This window comes from Gossypium hirsutum, chromosome A04 (assembly GCF_007990345.1).
Source record: "Gossypium hirsutum isolate 1008001.06 chromosome A04, Gossypium_hirsutum_v2.1, whole genome shotgun sequence".
NCBI lineage: Eukaryota > Viridiplantae > Streptophyta > Magnoliopsida > Malvales > Malvaceae > Gossypium > Gossypium hirsutum.
This window is the reverse complement of record NC_053427.1, coordinates 12,131,611-12,142,289: the sequence shown is the minus strand read 5'-3', so window position 1 is coordinate 12,142,289 and position 10,679 is coordinate 12,131,611. Positions and strand designations below refer to the sequence as shown.

Below are 10,679 nucleotides of genomic sequence, written 5' to 3'. Positions count from 1 at the left end.
ATTGTTTATTTTTTTAAAAAGTTTGAGAGTTTTTTATACTTTTTAATCCTTTTAGTTTCTATAACTTTTTCACTTTAATTTTTAATAATTTTTTATTCTAATCAATACTTAAAATAGAAAAAAAAAATTTAATACCAAAATGGAATCGATCTAGAAGTTAAATAACTAAAATGAAAATATAAATACGATGTGTCATACACAATCAATTACCGTAGAATATTTAATAATTAGATGACTCTACAAATTAAAGGACAAAAATACAATGATTTTATTTTAGAAGAATATAACAAAAGCACTGACCAACTGGGAAATTTACATTTAAAATAATTTCATGGCTCCGTCCAACTATCTCAAACTTTTTACATTTTTATAATACTATAATATACAAATAAATATATGCATTCACACGTAGACATGAACTCTCCACAATTCCCTCAAGCTGCTTTCCTTCTCCAAATTTTCTTCCTCAGCACTCTCTCTCTAGATTTGTGTGTTTCTCATTCTGTATCTAGATTTTGATTGATTCCCCTTCATCTTGTAAGCATTAGTACTGTCTCTCTCTCTTTTCTAGTGTGATTTGTAGGAAGATCAAATATGATTGATGATTGCGTTTCTTTGAAAATTTGCTGTTTTTATATTGATTTCGGCCATTTTATGATCTGGGTATTTCTTAATTTTCTTAGATCTGTTATCAAATGTAAGAAAATATAATGTTTGGATTGTTCTTTTAGCTGTTACTGATGGCTACGTTTATTTGCTCATTAGTTGGATCTGGGTCTCTTTCTCTTACTATTTGAATGAAATGAAATGGGATTTAAAAGATGAACTTTTTATTTACATTGGATCTGACAATTAAAGATGGATCTTGTTGATAAAGTCATAAATTTATTGATCATTTATTCTCTGTTTGTTGAACTTTGATTGCAAACATTGACATGAGAAAGAAAATTAAATGACGGCTTTAGGTAGTTTATTGTTCAATTTATATGGAGGATCATTAAAGTTTAATTTAATGAACAAAAGCAAATTAATTGATATAAAACAGTGAGATAATGTGATTTGATTGCATTGGATGGCATGATCCACCTGTGTTTACTGCAGTGCAGATCTGTTTTTAAGGTTGCTTTTTCTTCTTTCTTATTTTGTTTCTATAGAATGAGATCTAATGGAATCTTCTTTTAGAATATAATTATGCTAACTCTGTCCGTTGGCGCTCTTGTCTGTTTTTCTTTTTTTTCTTTCGGATTTTTGCCCTATTATTTTAGGTTTGACCATAGATTCTATGTTTACTTTTTATGTTTTTGTTAATACAAGTTGGTGCAGGCTTTTATATTAACTTTTCCCATTCTTCTAAAATTATGTTTTGTGTGTTTTTTTCCCTTTTCTGTAGAATTGATTTTGCGATGGCTACTTATACCCCGAAGAACATCCTCATAACTGGGGCTGCTGGGTTTATTGCGTCGCATGTTGCCAATCGGCTTGTCCGCAACTACCCAGACTACAAGATTGTTGTACTTGACAAGCTTGATTACTGCTCAAATTTGAAAAACCTCCTTCCTTCTCAGTCATCGCGGAACTTTAAGTTTGTGAAAGGGGATATTGGTAGTGCTGACCTTGTAAACTACCTCCTCATTACTGAATCTATTGACACAATAATGCACTTTGCAGCCCAAACTCATGTTGATAACTCGTTTGGGAACAGTTTTGAGTTTACCAAGAACAATATCTACGGCACTCATGTCCTGCTTGAAGCTTGCAAAGTCACTGGCCAGATCAGGAGGTTCATCCATGTAAGCACGGATGAGGTTTACGGGGAGACAGATGAGGATGCTGTTGTAGGAAACCACGAGGCTTCCCAACTTCTCCCGACAAACCCGTACTCTGCAACAAAAGCTGGTGCTGAAATGCTTGTAATGGCATATGGTAGATCATATGGATTACCTGTGATTACAACCCGTGGAAACAATGTTTATGGCCCCAACCAGTTCCCAGAAAAGTTGATTCCTAAGTTTATCCTCTTAGCAATGAGGGGGAAGGTTCTCCCAATTCATGGGGATGGTACTAATGTGAGGAGTTATTTATACTGCGAGGATGTGGCTGAGGCATTTGAGGTCATTCTTCACAAGGGTGAAGTTGGTCATGTTTATAATGTTGGAACAAAGAAGGAGAGGAGAGTGATTGATGTAGCCAAAGATATATGCAAACTTTTTTCAATGGACTCGGAGACAAGCATCAAGTTTGTTGAAAACAGACCATTTAACGACCAGAGGTATTTTCTTGATGATCAGAAATTGAAGAACTTGGGATGGTCTGAGCGAACTGTGTGGGAAGATGGCTTGAAGAAGACCATAGAATGGTACACTCAAAATCCTGATTGGTGGGGCGATGTGTCTGGTGCACTGCTTCCACACCCGAGAATGCTGATGATGCCTGGCGGGAGACAATTTGATTCAGAAGAGGGAAAAGATACATCGTATATAAGTTCTCCTAGTCAGACCCAAATGGTAGTTCCGACCTCCAAAAGTAGTGTCTCTTCTCAAAAACCAGCCTTGAAGTTCTTGATTTATGGCAGGACTGGCTGGATCGGGGGTCTACTAGGTCAGTTATGTGATAAGCAAGGTATTCCCTTTGAATATGGAAAAGGAAGGTTGGAAGATCGTTCGTCACTTACAGCAGATATTCGGAATATAAAACCGACCCATGTTTTTAATGCTGCTGGTGTGACCGGTAGACCCAATGTTGATTGGTGTGAATCCCACAAAACAGAAACAATTCGCACTAATGTGGCCGGAACCTTGACCTTGGCTGATGTTTGCCGAGAGCATGGGCTTTTGATGATGAACTTTGCTACTGGGTGTATATTCGAGTATGATGCAGGACATCCTCAGGGCTCTGGCATTGGTTTTAAAGAGGAAGACAAACCCAATTTCACCGGTTCCTTCTACTCAAAAACCAAGGCTATGGTAACTACATTGACATCTTTAATTCTATCCAATTTGTCTGTTAGTTAATGTCTTAAATGCTCATAATTTGCTTCCATATTATTTTTTAGGTTGAAGAGTTGCTGAAAGAATACAACAATGTCTGCACCCTCAGAGTTCGAATGCCAATCTCATCTGACCTAAACAACCCTCGCAACTTCATCACCAAGATTTCAAGATACAGCAAGGTGGTCAACATTCCCAACAGCATGACAATCTTGGACGAACTTCTACCGATTTCTATCGAGATGGCAAAGAGGAACTTGACGGGCATATGGAACTTCACGAACCCTGGCGTTGTGAGCCACAATGAGATCCTGGAGATGTACAAGAAGTACATTGACCCGAAATTCCAGTGGGCGAACTTCACATTGGAAGAACAAGCCAAGGTGATCGTTGCCCCTCGAAGCAATAACGAGATGGACGCATCCAAGTTGAAAAAAGAGTTCCCTGAGTTGCTACCGATCAAGGAATCATTGATTAAGTACGTCTTCGAACCCAACAAAAGAACCTGACCCTTTTAAACAGGTTTTTCATCTATAGTAGTACCCCATGATTAACCTCCGCATCTGTTTAGTTTCATTCATTTGTTACTGTTATCAGCCCACTCATTAATTTTACTCGAAAACTATAGGTTTTCTTTTTCCATCTTTCGTCATTACTAGCTGCAGCTGAGTTGTATCTTAGTTTTCTTAGCAGTCGCTTAATGGAGAAGCTCTCATGAGCTACTTCATAATTTGTGTCATCTGCAGGCTGTCAGGTGTATTATTTTTACATTACAATTAGTTGAATATATGGCTTTCAATACTCATGCACTTGTCTTTTATGGAAAAACTGCATTTATCTCTTATTTGTGAGTGAATAATTTATGGTTTTGAGTTCAAATGTGTTTGTGCAATTAAAGTTGAATATATATATATATTACTACAATTTAGTTACATATTGCACTACATTGACGGGAAAAACAGAGCCTTTTTCACTTTCTTTTCCTCTTTAATTCGCAGTTGCAAACCTCTATAATTTTATAATTCCATTTGTTACATCATTTTTTGTCCTTTCCTTGTTCAACTTTGGTTATAGGGAAATAATCAATCATGAATTTTTTTTCTCTAATATAGTTTTTTTTATTTGTTAAAATTTTATAGAGATGGTTGTTACTGTTATAATTATAAAGAGATAATTATTGTAAATTTACTTTAGAATTTAAAAAAGAAAGTGTGAAAATTAAATTAATAAAATTAAAAGATGTATAGCAGGTGCATGTATTATTACTTTTACACATTTTAATGTATATTCTTTCACATGACTAATTATAAAATTCACGAATTTAATAAATTCAATTAATCAATGAGTTATCAAATTAAATTTATTAATTTATCATGAATTATTAAATTCAAGTAATTAATTTATAACTTTATAATATTCTAAATTTATAGTAAAATATTTAATTAGGGAACTTAATAGTTAATTAAATTGATATATATATAATTCTACTTTAATAAAATATGATTAATAGATTTTGTGACGTGAAATTTAAACATTTTATTGAAATAATATTTTAAATAAAATCATCTTATTTATAAGCCATAATTTATAAACCATGATTAATAGGTTGCTTATATGAAAATACTATAAATTTATTTAAAATTTTAGATTATATGTTTTTATAGAAAATTAATTTAATAAAGATGATACTTCATAATTATGACTATTATTTTTATAAGAAAAAAATATTATAGAAAATTAAAATAAAACATAAAAAAACTAATTCTCTTAGAAACAGAATTGTTATAACGAAATATTGTTATAGCAAATTATTATTATAAATTCCACTGACTGTAATTTGTTTATGCAAAATAATTTGGTTGCTAGTAATATAATGTTTAATATAATGTTTAATATAAAAAAGAGTATAAAAAAATAAAGGAAAGTTACCAAAATAATATATTCTTAATAATTTATTTTTTGGGTTTTATTTACTCAAATGAAGGTTAAGTCGGCACAATCCTCGCCGATTTGTGCTTAGCGGAGCAACCCCTCTTTTTTATTGTTTGAAACAACGGTTGTGCAATTATTTTGGCCATTTTACCTAAAAAAAGCCTTTTTCTAAATTTAATTATGGAAATGGACCGTTTTTGGGTTATTGCGTCTACGTAAGCACGTTTTTAGAGTACGTGTTAGCAAAACGCTTCCTTGGGGAACGTTTTGTCCACGTCAATAGAAAACGCTTCCTTGATGGTGCGCTTTGCTGACGTGGACAAAACGCCCGAGGGAAGTGTTTTGCTCTTGTTTTTTAAGGTTAGGGTTTTTAGGGTTAATTGATTTAGGGTTAGAGTTTTTAAGGGCTTAAAATTTAAGGGTTTTAAGAAAAAAATTAATTGAATTGGGGTTTAAATTAACTATTAATTTTAAATACTAAATTAGAGTTTAGGGTATAGGGTTAATTGATTTAATTAGGGATTGATTAAATTAGGGTTAATTGATTAAATTTAGGGTTAATTGATTAATTTAGGGTTAATTGATACATAATCGTTTAAACATACTATTTTAATATTTTATTTCTTATAATATTTTAGTAAAAAAAACCCTTAAATAACTCTTCACGTGTAAACAACAACTTGGTAATTCGATTACTTCAGCGTTTAGGTTTTTTTCCCTTATCAATGGCTTAGATCATTTTATTTTTGATCCACCAGCTAAGTTTTTTTTTACCTTGTAACAAGCTCATTTCTGTTTTTTTTAATTATTAATTTCCAATATACATACACGAAAAAAAATTCTCACAGATAACATGATTGCAGCATATTACATACTGGCGCTATGCTAAGTTTAGGGTTTGGTGAAAAAATTAATTGAATTAGGGTTTAGGGTTTAGGGTTTAAGGGTTAATTTATTAAATTAACTATTAATTTTAAATATTACATACTAAATTAGAGTTTAGGGTTTAGGGTTAATGGATTAAATTAGGGTTTAGTTGTTTCAAATAAATTTATGTTCAGGGTATTAGAAAAAAACATATAAGCAATATAATTTTTTTTTGTCTTAGGGTTTAGGGTTTAAGGCTTCTGCAAGAATAATTTTGAGTAATAGTATCAAAAACGCTTCAAGCAGGATGCCCTGTAAGCAAAATTTCTGAAAAAAGCTCCCATGTGGACACTCTTTTGCTATAGTAGTTCGTAGAAAAATAATTCTGAGTAGACGTTTCTGAACAAATAGTGTCGAAAACACTTCAAGTAGGATGCACTGTCAGTAAAATTTCTGAAAAAAGCTCTCACGTGAACGCTCTTTTGCTACAGTAGTTCGTAGAAAAATAATTCTGAGTAAATGTTTCTAAACAAATAGTGTCGAAAACGCTTCAAGCAGGATGCACTGTCAACAAAATTTCTGAAAAAAGTTCCCACGTAGACGCTTTTTTGCTAAAGTAGTTCGTAGAAAAATGAGGCTATAAATGAGCCAAATTTTATTCTCAGGTTGCATAACTTACAGCAAAAAAAAATTAGAGAGGCTAAGAAGAAAAGAAATTGAAGATGAGTGAACGTATTAGTGCTATTATTTACATGATGGTAAGGTCTGTAACACCGAGAATGGTGTTATTTTTTATCGGAGAACACAGTGAGACTGGTTTTTAACCAGAACAGAGATTTGACAGAACTTCGTAAAAGAATTAAGCGTAAAATCTTCGGAACGATGCCAATGAAAGTTTTGTCTATTAAGTATCGATTTTATGCTTCAGTTAATCTTGTGACATATGACTCATTCGACATCAAAGGCGCTCGTAGCTTGAAGGCAATAGTGCAGACTCATCTCGCTAGTGGATCACCCTATCTTTGAGTTATACGTACAATTTTCATCGCCAAATGATGCATTTGCAGCTTCAACATTTACTGTTGGTCGAGAGGAATACACGACCTCTGCTAAACACTCCGTTAGTGGGTGGAAAAACACGGAAGCGCTTGTGTTTAGTAGTAGTGTGGAATATCCAACCCCTGCATGACACTCCGTTAGTGGATGGGACATGCACCTCAGTGGGTCGATGTTTGATTCTGGAAATACGTACTAAGGAATAACATCAACTTCTAGTGGTTGACAATCCACATCTAATTGGAGATGTTGTGAAACATCCATAAAGAGGGAAGATATACTCCCTACGATGTTTACCGGCGAGGGGACCTTGTACGTCATACATGATGATGGGTCAGATGATTAGTACGATGCGGATCCACCTCGAGAGGCCGGCCTCGATGGTGTAGAAGTTGCATTATTTTCTGAACCAGAGTCTATTCCAACCTTACTTGAAGATGTGGAAGGGGGTTCAGATGATGAAGAAGAAGATCCGCGATTCAGGACGTACTCGTCTCCAGCCTATATGCATAATGTCGATCTATCTCAAGATGATGCGTTGGAGTTTCCAAATCTACCACACAGAAGGCGTGACCATACAAGTTCCTCATTGGATTCGGGTGAATTGGAAGTTGGTAAGGAATTTTCTAATAAAGATAGTTTTCTTGATGCATTAATCTAATAGTTCGGTTTTGACCCTAGTCGAAATAGTGGTTTTGGGACCACAAATACGAGTTAGAAAAATATTTTAATATTAATTTCCGTGTATATGGTAAGTGAATTGACATGTGTGAAAGTCTCGCGTGGAACTTTAACTGTTTGTGTGCTTAATTTGTAAAAAGGACCAAATCGTGTAAAATGTAAAAGTTAGGTGCTAGATGTTAAAAGTGCCTATTTGACTTGGCTTTGTTTATGAGAGGTCCTTATGTGGTTATTATGCTATCTAAAAGGTTAATGTACACCAATGACCTTTGTGAAGTGGTTTGTTAATGTTTTATACTAAGGGCAAAATGGTAAACTAATTATAAATGAATTATAATTAAACTAAAGGCATGAAATAAACCACTTCATGCCATGCTCATATTTGACCGAAAATTTAAGGAAAGAAAAAGAAAAAGAATAAATAGGGTTCGGCTAAGGAAATCATTGATTGAGGTGTGCGTTTTGATCGATTTTTGATGATTTTTACTTTTTTGTAATCGTTGCTTCGTATACTATCAAGCCCATGCCTCAATTTTTTATTTTGATGGTGATTTTGAAATATTCCATGGATGAATACATGAGTTTTGTGTTGTTAAATGGTAAAATATGAAAGCTTAATGTTGGGTTTACATGTTTGTCTTTGGATTTTTGATGAAATTGAGCAATTTGGGCTAAATTGTAAAAAAAATGTTATTTTGAAGGACTAAAATGTGAAATAAATGAAATGTGTGAACAAGTATGAGTACTAGGAGAATTTGGCTAAGTTTGTGTATATGCAAATTATGTGTATTTTATGATTTTGTGAAATAGGGACTAAAGTGTCCAAATATGAAAATGTGAGGGCTAGTTTGTAAAATGCCCTAAATATGTGCTTATGGATTGAATTGAATTATTTGGTGAATAAAAGGGTTAATTTTGAATACATTTAGATCAAGAAATGAGGAATTCGGACTTAGATCGAGGAAAGTCGAAGGTTATCGAGTAGATTGTCCGAGTTGACAAATTCTGAGTACGAGGTAAGTTCGTACTTAAAATATGATGTTAAGTAAGTTTTGATGTCTTTATTATACATAGGTTGTATATAATTGAATTGGATAATATGGTGATGAAACGGAAGTTTTGGCAGTAAGTGTGCGATTTAAACTAGCTTTGGCACTAAATATGCGATTTAACTAGCTTCAGCTACTTGAGGCACTAAGTGTGCGATACCGACTTAGTCTCGATTATTTGAGATGGCACTAAGTGTGCGGAAACATTTAGCTTTGGCTAACCTTATAGCACTAAGTGTGCTGATGTGTAAAATACGAATAACTTATGGAAAGTCTTATAACATTCAACATAAGGTAAGTACAAAAGTGAATAAGTACGGGAAGCTTCAGGTATGTATAATGCCTAAGTGGTAGATGATGTTATGTATATGAATCTCATTGAGTTGATGTAGTTATATTGATTGAAATTGTGCAAATACTCATAGGTTATCATTTTATGTTCATATACTATGAATGTTTTGAGTACGAGCTTACTAAGCTTTTGAAAGCTTACTCTGTGTGATTACTGTCTATTATACAGTTATCGTAGCTACTGAAGGCTCGGGGATAGTCGAGGATCTTCACCACACTGTCGGTCTCATTTTGGTACTTTTGAAAATGTAAATATTTGAAGTATGACATGTATAGGCTAGTAGTTGTGGAGTATGTTTTGTGATGTATATATATTTAGCCATGTGATTTGGCTAATTCGTGTTTGAACTTATGGTTGAGAAAGGCTTATGATATGTGATGTTAATTAGCAACTATGGCATGAATGACGTATGTTTTAGTATAAAGAATGGTTGATTGGGTTGTACATGTATGTTTGTTTCCTTGTTGTAGGTTGACCCATAATGGGTGGTAAGTTGGCTTAAACCAAGCCTGCATTGTGCTACACGGTCAGGGGACACGGGCGTGCCTTGTGGCCGTATAAGAAAAGCAGTATTCTCTTAAAAATTACACGGCCTTGACACACGGGCGTGTCATATGGCCGTGGGCTAAAGTCAGTAGCTAGCTTAGTATCACACGGCCATAGCACACGGGCGTGCCTATTGGCCGTGGGTGAAAGTCAGTATGGTCACCCTGATTTGGCACGGCTGGTTCACATGGGTGTGCCTGATGCCCGTGTGAGGCACATGGCCTAGACACATGGGCTTGTGACCTCAATAAAATTGAAAAAATTTCCAAGTTCTGAAATTTACGAGTATGTTTGGTTTAGTCCCGACCTCTTCTTAATGCAGGTTTATGGTCTCATTGTCCTAAGTAAAGGACTTTATGCTTATGTTTGACTTTTAATTGTAAAGTGATTACGAAATGTTCTAATATGTCCGGTAATGCTCCCTAACCCTAGTCCGGTGATGAATACGGGTTAGTGGTGTTACAATTAAAACAACATAGCATCATGAACGGGGTTAACTATAATGTGGTTAAATCCAAATCCGATAAGTTTGAGCCCAAGTATACAGTGCAAGACGGTACATGTTCATGGAAAATCATGGTCTCGTTGAGGAAAAAGACAGGCTTGTGGGAGATAAAAAAGTACAAATGTACATAAAAAAGTATAAATGTACACATACATGTGTTGCCGGTACAGTATCACTAACTGTTTAGAGTTTTTAATAGTATTGTTATTACGTACTGTTGCATTTTTTAACGTACTTCATTGACAGGTGTTTTGGAAGATCATTCCAAAATGGATTCAGATATGTTAGCTACCTTAATACTACCGACGGTGAAGGCGGATCCCAGAACTTCAGTGTCGATCTTAATTGCCAATATTTGTAGCCAGTTGAGGTACATGCCCTCTTTCCACATGGCTTGGATAGCTAAGCATAAGGCGTTGGAAAAGATGCATGGTGGGTGGGACACTTCATATAATGAAGTGTGGCAGTGGTGTCAGGTGCTGGAGAGATATGTTCTAGGTTGCGTAACAGACCTTGAAATGGAACCTGCATACTACAATGACCGATTGCTCTGTAGATGCCAAGTATTTAAGCGTCTGTTCTGGAGCTTTAAGAAATGCTGAGACGCATTTCTATATTGCAAGCTATTGGTATAAATTGACGGTACCTTTATGTACGGTAGATATACCCATCGGCTATTACGAGCTGTGACATAGGATGACAGT

General features: G+C 34.5%; 1 protein-coding gene across 2 annotated transcripts; it reads left to right on the top strand.

Annotated features, from left to right (window-relative positions):
* The first annotated feature begins 319 nt into the window (after positions 1-319).
* Positions 320-3,805, top strand: LOC107904028 (trifunctional UDP-glucose 4,6-dehydratase/UDP-4-keto-6-deoxy-D-glucose 3,5-epimerase/UDP-4-keto-L-rhamnose-reductase RHM1-like). Of its 2 annotated transcripts, none has more exons than XM_041110632.1 (3): positions 320-547; positions 1,391-2,963; positions 3,053-3,790. In XM_041110632.1, the coding sequence occupies exons 2-3, from the start codon at positions 1,404-1,406 to the stop codon at positions 3,494-3,496; spliced, it is 2,004 nt and encodes a 667-aa protein (XP_040966566.1). In that variant the 5' UTR covers positions 320-547; positions 1,391-1,403; the 3' UTR covers positions 3,497-3,790.
* Positions 3,806-10,679: the final 6,874 nt, after the last annotated feature.

Excerpts from the sequence above, each read along its gene's own strand:
- LOC107904028 (XM_041110632.1), top strand. The coding sequence starts at position 1,404 with ATGGCTACTTATACCCCGAAGAACATCCTCATAACTGGGGCTGCTGGG. Across the intron at positions 2,964-3,052 it reads ACTCAAAAACCAAGGCTATG|GTTGAAGAGTTGCTGAAAGA; the intron begins GTAACTACATTG and ends ATTATTTTTTAG.